Source organism: Pagrus major, chromosome 8, assembly GCF_040436345.1.
Source record: "Pagrus major chromosome 8, Pma_NU_1.0".
Taxonomy (NCBI): Eukaryota; Metazoa; Chordata; class Actinopteri; order Spariformes; family Sparidae; genus Pagrus; species Pagrus major.
The window spans coordinates 3,441,650-3,464,296 of record NC_133222.1 but is presented as its reverse complement, the minus strand read 5'-3'; the positions used below and the strand labels follow the sequence as shown (position 1 = coordinate 3,464,296).

General features: G+C 42.0%; 1 protein-coding gene across 1 annotated transcript in view; it reads left to right on the top strand.

The window, feature by feature from the left end:
- Window positions 1-19,995, top strand: part of LOC141001527 (neural-cadherin-like) — a 95,104-nt gene extending 75,109 nt beyond the window's left edge. Inside the window, exons 24-33 of the mRNA XM_073472628.1 lie at window positions 87-214; window positions 394-521; window positions 2,577-2,700; window positions 4,491-4,674; window positions 4,971-5,137; window positions 7,224-7,488; window positions 8,113-8,296; window positions 10,248-10,498; window positions 18,706-18,860; window positions 19,429-19,995. Of these exons, the coding sequence (XP_073328729.1) occupies window positions 87-214; window positions 394-521; window positions 2,577-2,700; window positions 4,491-4,674; window positions 4,971-5,137; window positions 7,224-7,488; window positions 8,113-8,296; window positions 10,248-10,498; window positions 18,706-18,860; window positions 19,429-19,995 (2,153 nt within the window). The remainder of the gene's footprint in view (window positions 1-86; window positions 215-393; window positions 522-2,576; window positions 2,701-4,490; window positions 4,675-4,970; window positions 5,138-7,223; window positions 7,489-8,112; window positions 8,297-10,247; window positions 10,499-18,705; window positions 18,861-19,428) is intronic.
- Window positions 19,996-22,647: the final 2,652 nt, after the last annotated feature.

Genomic DNA, 22,647 nt, shown 5'->3' with positions numbered 1-22,647 from the left:
TGTTTTTCTGTTATACAAATTTGTAAGAGAGTTTTTCATTCAGGTATAATAATGATCCTCTCTCCTCTCTCTCTCTTTTCCCTCAGAGCTGATTGGTGGGACACCGAGTCTTAAAATTAACCACGGTTCTGGGACCCTGGTCCTCCAGTTAACAAATAATATCGGGGTTGCTGACAGACGCTGGCATCGCCTCGATGTGAGGAGCAACAATAAAGTGAGTGAAGTGCATTTTGTGCTTACGCCCTTACATGCAGTTTCTCCCCGTGCGTGAAGAAGACATCAGATTTAGATAAATGCTACGATTTGTAGCGAGAGCCCGGCTGCAGCATATTCACATGTCCACACCCGGTGCAGCAGCGATGACCTTTCTCTACTCTTTCCCCCAATTTAAAGGAAGTGCGCTTCACCCTCGATCGATGTTCCAGTGCGATTATCATGGAGACGGAAGGCGTGGACTCATGGGCGATGACAGAGGACCGTTCATCCTGTGAAATCCGAGGGGTCACACCCAACAGGGATAAGTAAGATCAGTAATTAAATGAAACAAATCTCACTAGCACTGTAGAGTGTAAGAACCAAACGGCTCTTCTGAATCCTAAAATGAGCCATTTCTATTTATTATATTTTACAAAAAAATGACTGAACATGTATGTAAACAAAAGGAATACATGTGGCTACATATTTGTCTTGATGAATCCCTGTGTTTGTGGTCAAAGTAGCCAAAATTAAGGGATTTAGAAAACTCTCCAGAGATCCCGTCTGGGGTTTTCCTTTGGTTGCAAACTACTAATCTTTTTGGGGTGAGGTTTTCTTATCTTCACTGTTTTTAAAACTAAAAGGATGCATGACCCATGTGGATGTGGATGTGCCCCATGTCCTCACAGGGACGAACAATCCTATATAGAGTGCAGCAGTCACAGTCACAGAGGCAGCAGTTTGTAAGGTGGTAAAAGTAGAAAAATAAAGAATAATGTTCATTTTTGAATACAGATGTAGGAGACTGTATGTTATATATACTTTGTATTACTGTTGTGAATTTATATAACAGCATCCACACTGTCGGGTCGTATTTATTTAGGTTCTGAAGGATTAGATCAGGGCTGCGATGATTAATCCATTAGACGTCAACTGTTAAATTTATCTGCAACGATCGATAATCGGTTTGAGTAAAAACATCCAAATTCTCTGATCCCAGCCTCTAAAATGTGAATATTCGTCTAACACAACAAGACATTTGAGGACGTTAACTTGGGCTTTAGGAAATACTGATCCACCTTTTTACCATTTTCTGACAACTACTCGATAAGTCAAGAAAATAATCGACAGATTAATCAACAGTGAGAATGATCGGTAGCTGCAGCCCGAGATTAGACAAGGCATCCCAGTTAGTTAAGTCATTTTTGAAAGTTAGTTAGGACTGCAACCAGTAATTGTTTTATTACTGATTAATCTGTTGATTAAAAACAAAAGTAGTGTCTTGTTCTGTCTGACCACCAGTCAGAGAAAAAGCAGCAAAGCCTCAAAGATAAGTTCCTGAAACCAGAGATTTTTTCTGGCGTCTTGCTTAATAATTGACTTGAATGATTAATTGATTATCAGAATTGCTGGAGCGTCCTCTGTGTCTTCAATCCCTCAAAATAACATTTGCACTGCCTTTAGATAAAGAAGAGTAATGTCCCTGCAGTTGGTGTATTATATACGAAAAATGCATTGCAGTCTCATAGTGGCTGTTCAGTAAATAGTATCTAAATGGGCGTTTTATGTCGGAGCTGCATGGAATCATTTATTGAAATCAAATCAGATAGTGACTCAGATTGTTTTTTTCCACAACGTACCGCGCTGTCCTCTTTGTTGGGGAGAAAACGTTGATGAAATCTTCAGATATTATTCTTTTAAAGGCATCGACTCATCTTTCTGACTGTGTTCCTGTACAAAGTCGGTTTTGCTTTGTTGCAGCTGAGTTTGTTTTCTCCCCGCTGTGGGCTCAGCCTGCCACCGTGCTCATTGTTTTGTCTTTGTAATTATTATGCCGTGAGTTTAACAACGTACATAAGGGCTTTACCACTGCTATTAATTTTAATAACGTATACATTTTAAGTACCTTCAAGAACTGTTTACTTTGATCGCTGCATTTGAGTTTCAACTCATTAGGTACTTGTGTCATTAAGCAAGTATTGTGCCCGTTAACAAGCTAAAATTAGTGCTGAGAAACATTCGGTGTTTTATCCCCCTCGCGCAGCCACTTCTGAAAGCAGTTGTTGTGCTGAATCGGTTTGTGTTTTGATTACCCATTGCGTATTGTATTTCTATTCGCAATAAGGGGAAGAGAACATGAAAAATATGTCATCTATTTGTCAGCAGCAAGAGAACGAAACCATGAATTTTAACCTTGACAGATTGTGTGGTGTGTCTGCTCCTTTTCTTCTGTCTGCGTGCGTCCTGTCTTTCTTTATGTCGAAGACTTGTGTGTTTGGAATTGCAGCCTTGAAAAACTTGGTGCCTGTTAACTTTTTTATTTGCTCACAATCCTCTTCTCTGTTTGCTTGTGTATTGAGGTGTTGCTTTATTATTCCCAGGTATCTAAATGGAAGTCATGTCATGCAGCTCGGAGGGGTCAATGAGAACATATCATACGAATACCCACAGCTGCAGCACAAACACTATACTGGCTGTTTACGAAACCTGCGCCTGGACACCAAGGTACTGTGTGGAGCCTGCAGCATTGACTTTATATACATTGCCTTGATTTTCGTGCTGTGTCCCTTTATTTTTTACCTGTTTAGATGAGGGGCCGTGTACTGTATGTGCTGGAGGACTGCACTTCAATAGCAATGTACATTGGCCTCAAAGCTACACTAGAAAAAACCTGAAGAATGCTGATGTTGCTCCCTCTTGACTTTTTCTTCCGATCAAATTGCCTTTCACTCTCAGTGTGAGTCTCTGTAGTCAACATGAAGCTGCTGGGAGTTTGCTCTGTGTAATTATAAGGTCCATGTTGCTTCTGTTCCTTATGTTGCAGATGAACATGCTTCACCACAAGTGGAATATAAAAAGGACAATGATGGATGAAACATTTAGATTATTTATTTAAGGAATAGCAACGATACATTGTTACAAGTGATGCATGTAGAATAGCATTTGAAGGTTCCCTGTAGAGTTTTCTTATTAACATATGTTGCTGTTTACTCAGCCAATTATCGAACATCTTGGAACCAGCGATGTTTACATCCATGTTTACTCGCTAGCAGTCTTTAGGGGTGTGCATCGTGTGTGAACACTGGCTGAATTCAAATGTCCGACCTCTGGACTGAGCTCTCTTGGACTTTAGCTGTACACTCTGTGATGTGTTCACTATCATCACGTCATGAGACTGCAAGGCTATACAAGGCACTGATAGAGAGACTTCAAGACTACAAGATTAAAATACATTTTGAATACTTCTACAGTCGATATGTCTGCATATTTCTGTAACGTCTCAATAAAGTAATTGTTTTTACACATTCATAATAAGTTCTACACATCATGTTCGAATTGCAATGAGTTGTGAGTAATTGAATCAGTGCAGATTGCTGGTGAAGTCTGCAGGAAGTCCTCTTGAGGCCCTCACAGACGTCCTGTGAACACGCCCGCTTAAGTCATCGAGTCAGAAACACCTTAAAAGATACCTTAAAATAAAAACACAGAAGTAAAATCACTAAACATACTTGAGTCTCAAAGCTAAAGTACTCATTGAGCAACATAATGACGTCTGTCAATATTTTATTATTATGTATAACCATTATTGGATCATTGACATAAAAGCAGAATTTGAATTTTACACTGTAGTTGGTTTCGGCTGAGCTAAATTTATCTTCCTCGTATAAACTGCTGGATAGTTTAATCTATAACGATACATTACATATATAAAAGCTGGTTATATTTATGTATGTACAATCTGTGTCTGGAATATGGTGGATTACAACTATAAAAACAGCATAAAATGAAAATACCCAAGTGAATGTACATGTATAAATATACTAAGTTGCTTTCTGCCCGTATCAATTAAAATAACAACCACTGCACTGTTACGTTTGCACTGGAAGACTTCACACACTATTGTTTTGTGTAATAACCTCATTTTTATGCTGCTATCACCGAACACCAGACCACATTTCTGAATTGCAGTTTTTCTCCTTGATTAAAGTTCAATCATCTTGTCAGATTATTTAGGATTGTTTGTGGTTTAACAATATACTGTCGAGCTATTAATGTTTGCTATATAGTTCTTCTGTTTTTATACACAATACATACAGTAGCAGATGTTCATGATGCGTACAGTCGTGTAGTTTTTCCTGGTTAATTATAGAGATGTATTCTTTCTTAACCCGCAATCACATTTCTTTTTACTCGTTTACTATTATCGCAGGGACATCTTCACTTTCATGTTCATCCTTTTACAACATTTTTTCTCCTGCTCATATATTTCGTCTTGTTCATCTTCTTCCATTCAGCTTTACGACCTCGGTTCCCCAGCTGAATCCTCCAACACATTACCGGGCTGCTCTCCTGTCGATGGCCACTGCAGCGACGGCGAGCAGCTTCCCTCCTGTGGAAAGAGGGGGCGCTGTCACAGCAGTCGGGGCTCCTTCAGCTGCCTGTGTGAACCGGGATTTACGGGGCCTACGTGTGATCAAGGTGAGCATTTAAAAAAAAAAAATTACTTTTAATTGACCGTGAGGTTGTCAGAAAAAAGTACAGTGAGATCTCTGTGGAGCTGAGGATTTTAAGCCTCACAAAGTGTGCAATCCAAATGGGACTTGTGGGCAATTCGGTGTTCCAAAACGTCACTTTGCTGCCGTCGGAAGATAACCTCGCCTTTACATAAAGTGCTTTTTTGCAGAACGGCACGTCCTGGCTGCGATATTCTCTTGTATTTCCCATGTGACAGCTGAATTAATTGAACAAGCCTTCTGTGTTTCTGATTGACAAAGCGGCTCCAGAGTTCTCCTTTGACGGCCGCAGTCACATTCAGTTCCAGCTCTTGTGGTCGCTGCCTGCGCGCCAGACAAAGGTCCAGGTCGGGCTTCGGACACGTGCCGCCGCCGGTGTCATCCTCAGCCTGCTTTCTCAGGAGCAGAATGAATACCTGCGCTTGGAGGTGAGTCATGGCTGGTCACTCCCCCTCCCCCATCCTGATAGCTCTGATTGGCTTGTTGTGGGCCTAAGAAATGATGATTAGGGCCCCAGACAGTGATTGCTGTGAATGCTCGTCAGGCAGACAGTGAGTAATATCAGGGTTGGAGACATATGGGTGGATACCGAGGGGGCCGATGATTGACATATGTATGTTCTCGACAAGGTCTTTCAGTAAGTCTGCAGATAGCTGCTATTGAGAGGCTCTTATTTAAAAAATTAGGGAACCTTTTTTCAAGGTTATTTCTGTCTCCGGTTAATGCTTCAAGCACAATCCAGTGTCTCAAGAAAGAAACGTTGTGCAAAGTAATATTTAGGGTAAAGTGCTCTGAAGCGGAGGTCAGGATTCCTGCTCTGTATGGAGTGGTTTGACACAGCTCCCTTCAAGTGTTGAGCTCAAACTCATGCCTGCATTCATGCTGCTCACTTTGCGAAAGCTGGGGTAGAGTGGTGCTCACACAGAAGACAACTTCACTTTGCCAAAGATCCATAATAGCACGCTTCTCCTGCCTGACACATTCCTGAGTGGATATGAAGCCAGTAGTTCTTGTCAAAGCCTTTCGTCTCATTGACTGACGGGCCAAGTGTGAAAAGCACCTGGAAGTAAATATCTCTGTTAGGACTGTCACTTTGGGCTAACTCACAGGTCAGCTGTTCGCAGTGAACCTGCCTCCATTATGGCAGCTTCCACACCACTGGGCCTGTCTTTGAAAAACATCTTATCTTTGTGCTAGTGCTTGTTATTTGTGAGACAGCATTGTTTAAAGCGTATGTAGTTCTTTCAAACTACATGAGGGAAAACAGTGTTGTCCTCTTTCCTCGTTGCAGTCCCACTGTGACAGGAAAAAGGAAAAGGCTGTAGCCTTTACTGTATGTGGGCCGAGGAGCCGCTCTCTGTGAAAACCCTCTCCGGAGCTGAATTGGTGAGCTGTATAAAACATGTGATGTCTGTCTGCGGCAGCACACTGAAGTATTTTCAGCCCGGTTGTCTCAAAGCTCTTAGAAACACTTGAGCACAAGCCTGGTGTGTTAGCTGACAACAAGCCTTAATTTAAAGGGTTGTCTCTCTCCCCTTTTCTTTCTTTCCTTAAGGGTAGATATGGGATAGAGTGCACACTGAATAAATAACCACACATTCACACAAAGGTTACGAGGGGCTAGCGGGGTATAAACAGCACGCAGCTCTCCAAGGAGTATGGTGTCTCTGCAAAGAAAACATTTATCTAATGCACTCTGTGAAGGAGGTTTCTGAGAGTCAGTCTTTTGTCAGAGACCAGCGACCCTTAAAAACAGTAAAATCATCACTTTATTTATCGTTTTGCATCACATGTGATTTGAGTTTAAAAAGTTCTGTGGAGCATTTTGTGCTTAATAGCGATTTTGCAGATCTCCAGGGGCGCCGCGGAAAGTCTCCATAATCAGATTTTTTTTGGTGTATTGATTGAGTCCTTTGTCCTTTGCTCATTTTTGTTGTGGACTTGAGGCCAGGATGAAGCAGTGGACAGAGCACAGTCAGCTATTACTGTGTGTGTGTGTGTGTGTGTGTGTGTGTGTATCCAGTGGGGGAGACGCATTGGAGATGCCCATGCTGAGGGAGCAATAGTTAATGCAGGCTGCGCTGAATGTGAATTATCTTGCCCCACTGTTTCCAATTAAGCGCTGGACATGTACAAGCTGCAGTTATGGGAGCCCCTTCATTGGTCGAGTCCATTGTGTTCGCTCATCCTTAGCTGCTAAAGATAATTGTTGTTTTTTTTTCTGTATACCTTCCCTTCGGGATGACTCTGGCTTCTGCCACGCGCTGATGTGTGCGGCGGCCTCTGCAAAGCATCATAGCTGCAAAATTGCTGAATTAATTTTTACCACTGAAAATTTCATGCCATTTTTTTTTCGTTCTGGCAGGTTCACAACAGAGAGTCTTTTTCTGGGTAGTTAAATTGTATAAGTCTTTGCCTGGCCCAACCTTTACTACCTTTTTCACTATTTTGGTTCTTCCTCTCTGTTTGAATGCCTGAATTTCAAATCAGCAAAGTTCTGGCTGTGTCTCTCAGGTTATTCAGGGTCTGCTGGCTGTTTTCTACAACCTCGGAGACGGAGACTACAACCTGACGCTGCTCCACCATCGCCTCGATGATGGAGAGTGGCACGAGGTGGAGCTGGATCGGTACGGCAGAGAGTTCACCCTGCGGCTAGACGGAGGCGGAGGGAGACGAGAGGTCACAGCCTCGCTGGGCCAGAGTCAAGAGATCATCATTGACCCCTCGGCCGTGATGCTTGGAAACTCTTTTCCCTCGGGACACAACCGGAGCTTCCTCGGTAGGTGGCTGCTGATGTGTTTTGGCAGAAAGAGACAGTATGGATGGATGTGAGGAACAACGAGTGAATGGATGAATTCACTGTGTAATCAGTAGATCAGGTGATTATTTATACATAGATTAACTTGCAAACACAGCCCTAGAGTGGACTTCACAGTTAACTTCTCTAAAATTAATGAACATATAAATGATTCAGTGCTTATCTTTACCACTTACTGGTGCATCCACATCTCACAATCTTGCCCAAAGGTGTTTTGATCCCTTAGTTTCAAGCAGATGAGAGATAGTGAGTCAGTGGGACTGATCGGTATTTAAATTATGTTTTAGACCTCGTGCTACCCACAGAGTGAGCAAACTAACCAGCAGAGAAAATGTCCTGCAAAAAAGAAACCCACGCTGACAGCTTAGCCTCAGGCTGTTTGGGTGTTTGCATGCGTGTGAGTGTGGGTGTTTGTTGGTGTGCAGGAGCGTCAGTGAGTCTGTTTACGTGTGTCGATGGGTGTGTTTATTGGACTTTACACTGTTGCGATGGTGTAAATGCGCGCCATAAAAGACTTCGCCCCGAGGAGTGGTGTCTTAGCGTGTCTTCTGGCATTGTAAACTGTTTTTTTATTCTTCTCACCAGGTTGTTTGCGAGATGTGAGGTTTAACGGCCGCTCCATTCCTCTGGATCGGGAGCAGCCCTCAGAGGGGCTACAGGTGGTCACATTGCAGGGCGTCTCCAGCGGCTGCTCTTCAGATGCCTGCAGGAAGCACCACTGCTCTCCGCCGCTGGTCTGCGTGGACCTCTGGAGACACCACGAGTGCAGGTGCTGTAAATATACAGAATGGATAACCCAGAATGTTAATAAGGCCGTACAGTATGCAGGCACGTTCTGTATATATTTACACACATACACACAAAGACGTGGACTGCATACCTCAGCACTGTTTATACCGAAATTAGTAGCGCAAGAGCTCAACATGCAAATTATATTACAAAGAGCCACACAGCTGCAGAGTATGGATTCCATACAGGTAGATAAAATATTTGAATCCTTTGGGAAAGGAACTTTAAATGGGTCATTTATTGACAATATGAAAAGAAATTGTTGCAGATGTGAGCTGCATTCGGTGTTAATGCGATTTATTATCATTTAATTACTATAAACGAGTTCTGGCAATCAGCATCAATGTAGATTTATATGTATGAGCTTTAAAAATATGACAAAAACAGATCTGAAAAAGACAAATCACTTGTGACCAGCGGTCTAAAAATACAATGTGTTACGTGGAACAGCCGGGAAAACATCACGACAGTACGAAGATCTCAAAGACACCATAGTAACAAAGACACAAAACTTAACAACAATAAGAAGAAGAAGTAGAAAAAATGACTTTTTATAGCATATTTTGCTTGAAGCGCTTTATATTAAGAGTTATAGCCTAAAACAATTCATGCCTGAAGCTGTTAAAGATCTAAAAGGAGGTGGGAAGTAAAGTAAGGTGAGTAAGTTAGGTGTTGTTTTCCTACACAGGTCATTGACTACATTAAAGATGTAGTCAATGACCAAACTCCCCAAGCTGGACAACAGTGTATAGCGGGTTGGCTAATAATGTCGCAGTAACTGGTCTTGGATCTGTCGCCCAAAACTGCGTTTCTGTTTGCAATGATGTTGAAATTATTTCGAGTTTGTCTTTTCTTTTGTTTTTCAATGAAAGTTTGACAAAATTTTCAAAGGCAAACATTAAAAGCCCTTTTTAAGATGTGAGTTTATTCATCTTTAATAAATCATTTGCTAATTTTCTGCGTTTTTGATAATTTATGAGACATTGTTAAAAACAAAGTTTGTGAAAAAACCCTTCCAGCGGGCACTTTATCCTCCTCCATCATGACTTTGTCTTTTTTGTGCCTTATTGCGTACGACTTATTAACTTTTTTGCTGACGGCTTATTAGAATAAAGGAAACACAGTAATATTTATTAATGATTACTTACCGATACTTATGGCTTGTATCCCTAAAAGTGTTCTATAATGATCTATAAAGCCATTTATTAACAAAAATGAAGTCATTAGATGTAGTTAATTAAGAAATCCACATGCACATACTGCAAAATCAGACATCTATTCATCAATACAGATGATATATTTCAGTACAGTTTGTGCATTTATTATTGATCTGTTTTTCTCCAACGCGCTCGATATCAAAGTGTCCACCAGATGGCAGCTTGTCTGAGCTCAGGCCTGTTTCCACTGTGTCTAATCGAGTGTCAACCTGAGAGAATAGTCTATAACGGGCAGGGACCGTGAGAGCCTCGGCTGTTTCTTTAAACTCTGCAGGACCACCGAGTGTCCTGGCAGTGATTTCCAGACTCCGAACCAGCGTGAGAGTTTTCACCTCAGTTGGATATCCATATTCTGTGAATGCAGCGCAGCCTCAGGATGAAGCATTAAGAGACGCAGGGGGCAGAGGTGAATCATATTCAGGGGATATTTTTCTACAGAGATACTGAGGGAGAGCTACTGCAAAGCCACTCTTCCCTTCTTGGTTTTACTTTTTGTCTTTTTTTTTCTTCACTTAGAGTACAGTCGACACTGTAACCTTCAAAGAGCATATCTTTGAATCTGAAATAAGAGGTGTATCTCCTGAGGGATTTATTTTTACACTGTCAGCTTAGGTTATATATCTCTGTAGAAGTCGGTGCTCCTTTTATCTGACAGCTTCCCGAGTGTCTCTTGTCTTTGCTTTAAACTACTCGCCTCGTCTCGTCTCTGCTCAGGTGTCCTCCGGGCCACATGACCAAAGAGAGCTCCCTGGGCAAAGTGTGCGTCTACACGCTGTGCGCCAGCCGGCCCTGCCGCCACGGCACCTGTGTGGCTCACTCTCCGTCCCGCTACTCGTGCCACTGCAGCCAGGGCTACCGCGGACGCCACTGCGAGGTGACGCTCGCCATGTTTCACAACGAGGACAACAACAGCCTCAGCCTCAGCTCCATGTTTGCCATCAGCATCTGTGTCATGGCCTTTCTAGGTAGCTATGTTGACTATGTCCTTTTCTACCTGTGGTGACCGAACACTGTCATCATCTCACCTCTCTCTGATGTATTCTGTATGGTCCTGTCTGTCTTTTCTTTTCACCCTGTTGTATTTTTATTTGTGTTTGTTCACATCTCCTTGGTATAATTCTTGCATTATCTTTGTTTTTTTATCTGTAACATCTTCTGTTTTATTTGTATTTTTTTCTCACATCTGTTTGGTTCTCTGAAATCTACATACACTTCTTGTCTCGTAGCCATATTGATCACTGGAGTTGAACCAGGATGTAATTTCTTTCCGGGAGGTTTGTGGAAACATGAAAAAAATATATATATCTGCAGTAGAAGAGAGGCGGGGAGGGAAACATTGAATGTCTTAATTTGTGATTCACAGGAAGCTGTAGAAGTCCCCTGGAGAATCTGGTTTCTTTATGTGTTTTTCTATATTTCTCATCACTTCGGTTTCCCCTGTCTCTTCCGATGTTACGCTCCAACTTCAGAAGTCAATTTCACTCTCAGCCTTACTTTTTATCTGTCCAACTTATTTTATATCCCACCATCCACTCATTTTATTCCCCTGATGTTTTTTTCTTTGCCTTTCCTTCCATTTCTGTGTACATTTTCTGTTTTTCCCAAGTCACCCTAAATGTGACCATATTGTGCACTTAGTGTTATGTACAGTACACGGTTTGGATCTGTAATCAGGGATCTCCTACAACAAGAAATATCTTCAAAGGAAGGACGGTTTTCTTTCATCGTCTCTCACTTTAATCCAGCTTATTCCAGGTTAAAGGTTAAATTTAGGTTAAGGTGTGTTTTAAGAGTTAGTTTTATACTTAAGGTAAGAGGGTTAAACTTCATTATAATCAAGTTTAAAGGGATAGTTTGGATTTGACACAAGTGTTGTGAGTGAGTCTCTCACGGTGATGTCACAAAGACATAACATGGGCTAAAGATTCCTGTGGTCAGAGATCTGGGAGTGACAAAAACATTTTGTGCCAAAGTACAAAATGCAAAAAGACATTTGAACCAGTCACAACAACAAACAGCACGAAGGAAATATATTTTTCATTACATTTTTAAATAATGTGACAGCATGCTAGCTGGAGAAAATAAACAAAAAGCTGATGATATGCAGATAATAACCATCATTAGCTGCCCACAGAGGAACGAGTCCTCAAAATAAATAAAGGAGGAAGATTATAAGAAAATATTCACAGCCTTGAAATGAAACATTTAAAATTACTGATAAAACATATTTTTAATGTTTTTATCTTTAACTTTCATTCTCAACTTTCCAGTCTTGTTTTAAACTTGGTTACAACTAATTTATGAGATAGGCCAGTGGCTCTTGGAGGAATTTAATAAGCAGGACTGATCATTTAACACATAATCTTTCAGTTTATTGGAAATGATTCTGATTAGTCACTTGTACTCATACATTTCCTTTGTTATGTAACTCGTTACTACTAAAGAAACAAAAAGCCAGTCTTGTTTGTATGACTAAAGATTCCTCTGATGAGGTATTTGAAGGTCACTAAAAAGTAAAAACGTTAAACATATCTAACAGTCTCACAGCACATTCCCATCTACAGCACGGCATGCAGTCAGCACAATACAGGATCAGGCGCTGACTGCATGCTGTTACCTCTCCGACCTCTAAGTAAGCCGGGCCTTTGATTGACAGCTCTGCAAGTGCAACTGATTAATGATAAGCGCCCCTGCAATGAAAGTACTAAATCTGTAGTGAAGAATAACGTGTATATGTAAGCAAAACAAGCTTCTTTTTTCATGTCCGTCGAGTCAAAAAAAAAAACGTTTTCACATGTATTTTATTCATTGTGTTAAGGGCAAAGAAGCCGGCCTTATGTGATTCAAACTGCTGACTGCAGAGAAAACACACACATAAATATAAAGTTCAGAAAATTAAATCGGAGTGCAGAGAAGAGTGAAGGGAGAGCGTGACACCAAGGAAGGTTTTATAAAATATGTTTTTAAAGTATTTTAAAGGTGAAAATCTGAATTGGACGGCCTTGGGCGAAAAGTTTGTGGGCCTTCACGACTTCATGACTTGCTGAATGATCTGAGGCTGCTATCTGACACATGACGGGTCAGGAGTTCAGGGATATATGCTGCAGAGTGACCATCGACTACTTTGTCCGTCAGGACTGGAATCTTAAAATAACTACGTATAAGAGGAGGGTTATGTGGTCTCGCTGTAGGTCCTGTCGAGAGCTGAGCTGCTGAATTTTGAGTTTTATGACTGTGTGCATGGTGTTTCTTAAGCTACTAGGTATGATTGCACAGATGTCGTCGTTTAACCCGAGCATTGTTAGTCTCGATAGTACAAAGACAAAACCAGGGTAAAGATTCCTGTGGTCAGAAATATGGCAACAAGTGCAATGAAAGAAAAAAAGAACAGGGGCAAGAAATCCACAAAAAATCATTTTGTGCTAAAGTAAAAAAAATCAATAAGACGTTTGAATTATTCACCAGAACAAACATCATCTACGTGTCGACTCTCAAAACTGAAAATTTGGAGGAACTAGTTTGTTTCCTCGTGAAAAAATACTCATCACCAGCTGCCAACAGAGGAACGAGTCTTTAAAACACGCAAGGGATTTCTGTTGCTGTGAAAATGTTAGACTAGTTTCTAAAAAATACATTTAATATATTCAAAAATTAGCTAATTTAGCTAATAAACTTTAGCTAAATGTCTTTTTCAAGCTATGAAGTACTCAAAAAGATACATTTCTTGTTAATTAAACTATTTTTAAACAATTTATTTTTCTCTGCATCAAAATGTTTTTAATTCAGCAGCCTGAAAAATTAAAACATCTGCCTCATTCTGAAACAGGTCCAGTTGCCTACGATACAGCACCTAGAATAACCATGACCTGGATGACTGAGAAACTTCTGATACAGTTGTGTGTCTGTTGAAAGACATAATTTTTTTAACATTATGTGGATGCCCACTGACAAACACGAGGGCCTAGAATATAACCCTGAGGATCACCACAAGTTCAGTTTTCAGATAAAGATATACAGTTGTCTGTATTAACTGAGAAGAAGTTCTGTTTTATTAGGAGCCTCGACTGAGCACTGTTTGTCATATTTGATGAATTTTCAGTTTTTTTTCCCAGTGAATCAATTAATCACTTAGTCCTTGAAACATCTGAAAAATAGTTAAAAACGCTGGGTTTTTTTCAGCAGTCCAAAACCTTAAGATATAACATTTAAAAACCAGTGAAAAGCTGAAATGAACCATTGATTTTCCATTGACCAACAGATCAGACTTTAATCAGACTTTAATCAGAGAAAATGTTTCAGGAGCTCTGACTGGTTAGATGCTGACGACACCGGCCCACTTGTTTTAACAGTCTTAATAAAACTGCATGGTTGATGGTGTCATAAGCTGTGTTAACATCTAATAGGACCAAGACGCAATATCTGCCCACATCTGCTGCCAGCAGCGCCTTTTTTAAATGTATATGCATCGACGTCTTTAACAAGAAGCACCACACTTGTGTCAGAACAGATGAACTATCGACCACATTCATCGTTAAGGCACGGCAGGAACGGGACGAGTTAATTGTGTTAGTTTTTAGGCATTGCAGCGAAGGAAATCTGATTTTTCTGGTCCTCTCAGTGACAGAAGGACAATATGTGTGTATGTGTGTGAGTAGCTTGCATGTTGTTGCACCCACTACCCTCTGCAGGGCCACATTGCTGTTTATGAGTCTTGCTGTCAGAGACAGGCTTATAAAACGCTTGGGCAATTCAATACACTGTCCCTGCCTCTATAACTGACTCAACATTCCCTCCAGGGCATGTGGCTGGTATTGGGACATCAGTTATTCTGACACTTGAGAGTGAAACATATAAAGCGGTCTTCAATATTTGATAATGAATTCAAAGATGATAAAGTGGGGCGCTGGCATCATTCATGAAAATTCATGTGTCGCTAACTATAAGAAGGTGCCGTCTTATTTGAAGTCGCTCGGCCGCGGTCGCTGATGAGGCATTTATATTCAAGACTCAAACTTCTCACCTCGACGAGAATCACTCGACTGTTCCTTTCGATATAATTCAGATCAGAAAATAGCTATCTTTGGTGACTGCTGCCGTTCTCACACCTCGAAAGATGGAAGAAAAATAAGCTAAACTAACTACTGAAAACAAAAAGAAAGAGTGACGATAAACAGCCCTGAATGTGGAAATATAATGAATCCAGTGGTCGGGTTTAATAAACAGCTGGTTTTACAGTATGTAGTTGTTTAATGATGACCCTCATCAACACAGGAACCACAACCATTACCGCAGGCTCGCACTCTGCACTAAGCGAGACTGCTAGCTGGGTGCTAAATTAAAGGGGGACTCGTGCTCTGCCTCGACGTGCATTAAAAGTTAAAATGATCATCCATTAAGTTTTACATAAGCCATCACCGGCCGAGCAAGAATGTGAGTTCAGTGCGAGCAGTCGACAGAAGCCAGATGATGTCTGTCCAAGTCTTATTAGCCTGGCATCAAATCTGACGTTCAGAAGGTTTTTTTGAAGAATGGAAGAAATTAGCTTCCCATATGGGGCTCTGGATGCCAAGCGATCATGTAAAGTGCCTGTTCAGGTTTATAAATAAAAGATTTTTTTCTCAACTCTTCCTCGTCTCTCACCTGTCTCATTTCCTTCTGCTCATTCGTCAAGTTTTCTCCCCTCCTCCCCCCCCAACCTGCCATCCATGTTTTCATCTGTCACAGCTCAATTTTTTTCTCATCATCCTCGTCCTGGAGCTGCAGTGAAAGGGTTAAGTTGTTACCATCAGGCGATATGTAGGCAGCTGTTTACGCACTCACACTCTCATTCATAATGCACAGTCCAGGTCCAGGCTAACATCATAATACCCAGTTCATAGTAACGGTTAGGGGGCAAAGAGGCAGCAGCATTATGGATTGATGAATGACTGTGATGTTTGTTCTCCATCCTGAGTGATATTGATCTCACTGGAATGTGCTTCACACACACACTCTGGGCACTATAGCTGCAGGCAAAGGGGTAAGACTTTGCAACAGGTAACTAGTGTATATGTGTGTGTGTGTGTGTGTGTGTGTGTGTGTGTGTGTGTGTGTGTGTGTGTGTGTGTGTGTGTGTGTGTGTGTTTACCTCGGCCTAATTATGTGTGTGTGTTGTGGAGGGGGTTGTGCTTCATCCCCTCTGCGCTGTGTATCGACGCCTCCCCCATAGAGATGTGTTGAATATCAGCTCAGGTGATGTCGAGGTGAGCACAGGCCTGCAGGCAGCACCTCGGAGCGGGTAATTCTGGAGGTGAGAGAGGCAGGGCCCGGCGTCTGCTTGGCACCGGGGCCTCATCGAGATTCTGGTGTTTTCCGCGAGGGCGCAGCGGAGAGAGAGCCGGGTCAGCTGATCAATACCGCTCTCCCTCCGCCCCATACTGAGGACAGCCGAGCTAAGGAGCGAGGGGGGGGAAGCTTACAATCTCTTCTCCTCCTTCTGTCTGATATGAGAGCAGAATAAAAATGTAAAAAAAACAAGTGCAGCAGCAGAGGTGTGAATAAATAGAGATGATGATTTTTAATTGAGACGGGTTTTTTTCTCTCTCTTAATGTAGATTAGCTCTCAGGGAGTTGTTTTTCTGTCTTTGTTTATGAACACCTGCCTGTTAGTGTGACCCCGAAGAGCCATCGGTGCATTATTCTCTTTCTAAGCAATTACTTTTAAAAAATCCAGACTAATGTGATTACCTTGCATTTCTCGAGAGATTTCCAATTAAACCGATACTTAGCACGCACCATATAAACTATCCCGAGTTGAAATGGATCCCATCAAATGCGGGGAGATAAAAGCAGAGGCCAGACATGAGGCCAGAGAGGAAACGGAAAAATAGTGAGCAGAGAGAGCCTTAATGACAGAAGAAGAAAAGACGGAGGAAAAGTCCAATACAGGAAGACAAAAAGAAGGAATTAAAGAGAAAAGAAAGAGTGAACTAGCAACGACAAGATAGTGAGGAAGGGGAAAAGAGAAAGAGGGATGGCAGATGGGAGAAAAATATTGGTTGAGATTAATGGACTTTAAAGGTCAGTCCAGCACGTTGTATAATTCAGCACACAATAGCTGTGATTGATGTGTATGCTTTAGGACCTTTTCTTGCTCGACTCCTGCAGTATTCCTCTCCGGCGTTCAGCAGAGCCACTCAGGCTTTGAGTTTAAGCTGGGAGGAGTACAAACGCATTTAATATGTTTTTTCAAGGAGCTGCAGTCTTTGCTAAAGAAAGTAATAATTATAATAATGATGACTTTACTTATCTGCCACCTTTCAAAACAAAAGTTGCAAAGTGCTTTGCCTGTGAAACAAAAGTGATCCAGAACAAAAGGATATGAAACAAAACAGCATCATTTATCTAGTTACATGCAAAAACAATGGACAGGGACAATTAGCAGGTCCCTGTCAGAGGACCTCCAGCAGCAACCGGGCTCACAGGGAGTTAGCGGATCGCAGGTGCAGCAGGAGCCAGGACCATTCAAGGCTTTCAAAACAAGCAGTTAAAAATCTTAAAATCAATTCGAAAAGCTCACGAGTAACCAGCGAAGGGCAGCTGAGATTGGTGTGATGTAGCAGCGGCGGTTGTCGTCTCTGGATGTTTCAGCTCCTGATACCTGAACAAAGTGCACTGCAGCAGTCAAGTTCGGAGGAGATAAAACACGAGTGACCTTTTTCTAAATCTACAGAGAAAAAGGAATGACCTGATCTCGGGTAAATGTCTGAGTTGGACAAAAAGCAGCACTGCTGCAGCACTTTTGTCAATTGTGCATCAAAAAATAACAGCCTCTTTTTTTTAACATTATTAGATAAGACAGGGTACACTGACTAGACGAGAGATCGTTAATTCTGCTGGCGTCGGGGCTGGAGGGGATGATTATAGTTATATCTGATTGGAAGTCTGTCAACTGCAGAACATTTTTGGACCATCCGATTTTTTAATTTTGGGAAGGGAGGACATTAAAACTGGAAACATCCGTGGTAACAGGCTTTAAAGGGACATACATAAGGGATAAAACCCAACTAGGTGTCCATTAGCAGGATTTATACCACGGTCTGGGTGAATACTAGATTCTGATTGGCTGGAGGGTGTCAATTAACTTTTGATATACCGTCACCTCTGTCCACTGGTACCAAGTAATGAATAACATAACGTAAAATAACGTAAAAAGTCATTTGTTTATGAATCTGGGGACAGTGACATGGCTGGTTAGCTGGCGAGTCGTGTTGTTGAACATGCCGTGAAATTATATTTACAGTTTGTCTTAACGTACGCAACGATGTTGACTTTGAATCTTGCGAGCATAACGTTAGCTGTCTGGCTAACAGCTGAGCCGAGGGGTCTGGTTTATCTAGTTTATCTCCCGTTGCTAAGTCGTATCGCAGGTCTGTCCCATTTAGTGGAGCAGTGAACGAGATGTTGCCGGGGAAACTTTATATTTTGTTGGCGAAACACGTCAAAAGTATACGTTAATCGTCTTAATGTTTTTTTCTTTGGCAAGGTGTCTGTGATCAGGAATTAATGGACCTCACGTCGTCCATTAGCTCCTGATAAGGGACACCTGCACGGGCATTAGCCCTTACTTAAATGGACGAGGAGGACGCCAGGGACGGTTGCCTCATTCGTATTCACCCACACTATGGTGTTGGATAGTTGCATATCATCCACAGAGAAATGAAAAGCAATATCGTGTCCATACATGATCTGCCCCGGGGGTGACATAATAAGAGTAGACCCAGAATAGAGCCCTGGGGGACACCATTAAAGAGAAGAGCATGAGAGGAGGAGGCATCTCCGAGCATAACAGAAAAATGAGCTGCAGGACAGAAAGGAGAGAAACCGAACCAGAGCTGACGCCAGGTCTCCATGTTACTCTTAACTCATATGTGATGGAAAATCCACTTAAAGTGAAATATTATCTGATGCATTTCCTGTTTATTTCAAAGGATGTATAAAAAAATACCTGCTGTATATCAAAACGATACAGCCGGTGTTGTTTTTTTAGCATCTCTGTGTTCATATCGTCTCCTTCAGCTCACGTTGTCAACATCATTCACTCTCAAAGATGGTTGTTTTTCTGCTCAGGATCTCATTTAATTATCTCCGTGTGCTCCGGCTGTTGTTAACCTTACTCTCTGGCACCCCTCAGTGTTGATGCTGGGCCTGTTTCTCTACTCCTGCTGGAGGAGACACAAAGGTCTGAAGGAGGGCGTGTACCACGTGTCTGCGCACCACGGCGAGTGGGAGGACATCCGGGAAAACGTGCTCAACTACGACGAGGAAGGCGGAGGGGAGCAGGACCAGGTACACATGAATATAATACACAACCTCTGCGCATTAAGCTCTGTCATGAAACTATTTTAAAAGGACTTTTGAAATAATACAAATAAGATAATACAGAAGCTAAACCAGCAACACTTGAGAAAGAGAGAGAGGAAGAGCTGTTTGTTGGTGCCTTGAAATGAAAACCAAATATCAGTTCCCTGGAGGTCTGGGAAATGTTAGTCAATTAACTGGAATTAAGCAAGTAGACAGCCATAGCTGTTAAAGCCTCTGTTTTAATAGTGCTGGTAATAGCAGTTCTCCCCTCTCTGCAATCAGATAATTAATTACTAGGTTAATCAATGGTGCTGTTGTTGCCGGCATCTCTTCCTTCGTGGTTGGAGCTTCTTCTTCTTTAGTCTGAGGAGTGGGTTCATTTGCTAGCAGAGGCATTAGCTGAGCTACGCTACTCTGTGCACAGATTGGTGTCATGTGGCAATGTTGTTTTTCATTATCTCTTGAATTTCAGAAAAGATTGCACAGGGGGGAAAAAAAAACACTTTATTTCTTCTTCTCTGTCCTCTGCTTTTCCTCTCTGATGGTCTCTCAGAATGCCTTTAACATGGTGGAGCTGCAGCGCTCCCTTCAGCCCAGCCCGGCACAGTCTCTCCGGTACAGCTACCCGCAGAGCATCATCTCCTGCCCGCAGACCAAGCTTCCCCAGGACAGCAACAAGAAGGGGCTGTCTAACGGGAACGGCAGCGCGGCGATCGCCCTGCGTCTGGCCATCCCCCCCTCTGAGACAGAAACCTTGCCGTCCCCTTTGACCTTCCGCCGCTCCCAAAAAACCCTCTCCTTCTCCAGCCAGGACTTGGCCCGCTACCTGTGCGAGGTCATCAGGGACATGGAGCACCCGGGGGAGCTCAGCACCATGACCACACCGCGCCGCACCTCCGGAAAGGAGCGCGGCATGGCGGCGGTGCGCTCCCTCAGCTCCCTCAGTGCATCTCAGGGTTCAGAGGTCAGACTTCAAGCGGCCCAGAGCTCCCGGCTGGACAGGTTCAAAACCCTCCGAGCCGTGGTTAGCGATTTGAGAGGAGACTCCAAGACTCCTGAGGGCCAGAAAGACAAACTGAAGGAGAGCAGAGGGCATGTGAACTGTGAGAAGAGCGGGTGAGGCTGCACTCGGAGAAACAGAACTGAAGGTTGCAGAAAAGCAACACTAATCAGAAGGCGGTGGTGGAATTCCAAGGGGAGATAATTAAATGTGAAATACTCTGAGACTGGGAGGTTGCCCAGGGTCTATGTGAAGTCTGCTATAAATGTACTGTATTGATGAAACTTTGAACATTTAAGTTCTTTGATATAAAACATGTTTACCAATGAATGATCAGATGTGATGTATTGTTTACTTGGCATTGCACTGTACAGTATTTACTCCACAGAGAGCACTTTTGGAAAAGGCACCCTGTGCGAAAAAAAAACTATTCATGTCATGAAACTCACAAGAGAAATGTCTGCGAGCGAGACGGCAAATGAGTTTCCTTGTGGGAGAACTGGATTCCTTTTTGCTGTTAATGACTCATGAAATCGTTTATGTGACAAAATGATTTTTGTTTCATTTGTATTATCTAGTTTCCTTTTAAATAAATGATTATCTTTGATAATATTTCGAGCTTGATCTTGTTCAAACACGAGTTCACAGCACCGCTCGTCAAACGTCTCGCTTTTTTGAAGTTCAAGACAACTTTCATCATCAAATGTTGGTCTGGCTGGGGGATTTTTTGTGTGTTTTTTTGTTTTAAGTCAGAATGCTTGACAGACGCAACGTAAAGGAGGATGTCTTTCCTCTTACCTACACTTGAATAATCCTTCTATGTGTTTCCATTCATCTGTCTTCCCTCATTCCTGGTGATGAGCATGACAACATTCAGGACTTCAAAAAATAAACCGGAACAGCTGTTCTTGTCTAACTCAACTAACTGTTACCAGCAGCAAGAGCCTCTGATGAGAAGAGCAAAGTCAATCTCAGGATTAATCATTCATGTCCCAAAGCCTGCAGCCTCCTGACCTGAGCTTCTGGGAGTCTCCAGTATGAACTCACAAGCGTGGGGGTCCCAGCAGGTCGCCCTACACCATACTTAATTAGCTGGCATTACTAGAGTTAAACAGCTGTGACACTGGAGCGAGCCGCTGGGGAAGCACACACAGAGCTGCTGCGTGCTGCTGACTTGATGGTCTTGATGTCTGTATCCGGTCCACCTACATAATGCATCATACATCTGGGATAAAAAAAGAAAAAAGGTGGTTTCAAGTCCCTGCCTGTTTTTAAGGGGCTTCACAATCATCCATTTTGTATTCATGAGTCTTGGTGTAGCATGGAGATGAAACAGCAACATCTCTCTGTGTGAGCTCAGAGATCACATTCATGCTACACTGAATCTGTTTCTCCATATGCGTATTAATATAATTACTAAATGATCTATATCTGATTGAGGTTTGTTCAGTCATAATCTGTGAGACGAACATCTTTGCATGAATGCACACTGCCACCTGCTGGCAAGCTGATGGCACCACGTTTGATACAACCAGCAGCCCATTACTCCTGATTTACTGTGCAGCACACACACACACACACACACACACACACGAGTCGACTTCCCCACTGTGGGATCCGAGATCCTTGAACGAGTTCATGGTTTGTTTTCTGGAATCATGAATTGTAATTGAGCTCTAACATTATTACATTTATTAAAAAGTTGTCCAAGTGCTGTACGCATGATGAGTGTTGATTTTAAAATGCAAATTTCACTTACTGCATTATTTTCTACTCACTCACAGTGTAAACAGTTTGATAACAGAGCCTAGATGTGAATTAAGAATAAGAATGAACTTGTAAATGAGGCTCCAGGTCTGAGGCTTCATACTTTTTTGAGAGGCTGCGACACACTGTGGTGTGCAGCTGTCCAGGTGTGACTGTGGCCAGGAATAAAAGAACAGAGCAATGCTCTCAGCAAAAGCAATCCCTGATAAATAAAGGATGAGAGGAGAAACATCCTGCCTTCATTTATTTATTTATTTAAATAGATGTCATTTACCTTTCAGCCATTAGAGGACGCTGTAAGTCCGTCAGCAGCTCCAAAGCTGAAGAAATGAGTGAAGAGAAGCAAAACTGAACGGTTCGATCGGTACAGAAATGCTTCAGCTGTCACCATCAGCAGGTCTGAGCCCAGTTAGAAACCCATCAGAGATTTTTAGACAAACTTGTTAGAGACTGTCCAACCACACTGACATCAAAACACCAGGAAGGAAAGATGCGCTCGAGATCTTTTGCTGAAGTAATTGTACCATTCCCATAATGCAAAGTGTACTTAAAGGTGCATTATGTAGTTTTGGGGAAGAAAATTTAATCAGAAGAGAAAGATCGTTAGTGCCTGATGTTTTTTTACGCTGATACAAACTACATAAACAAACTGAGCTTAGAGGACAACACAGTTTCATACTGTTTTACTTTGTTTATATGTGGCGGACCCTGCCACCTTTTCTAGCTTCAAACAGTGATCTGGGACCTTATTTTCCTCTGAGAGCAGCCTGTTTATTCACTGATGGAAATAATAAATATTTCTGAGTTTGTATTATCGCCTCATTTGTGTTGTAAATATTAAAATTCTGAGTTTGAATTTCTTCTCCAAAACTACACAGTGTCCCTTTAAAGGTAAACTATGCAGGTTTTATAAAATATTAATAACAATGCAGACTCATACAATAATAATTCCTCTTATTTCCTTATTATTTTGTTGTGTTTGGGATGTTTCTAGGCAACAGCAAT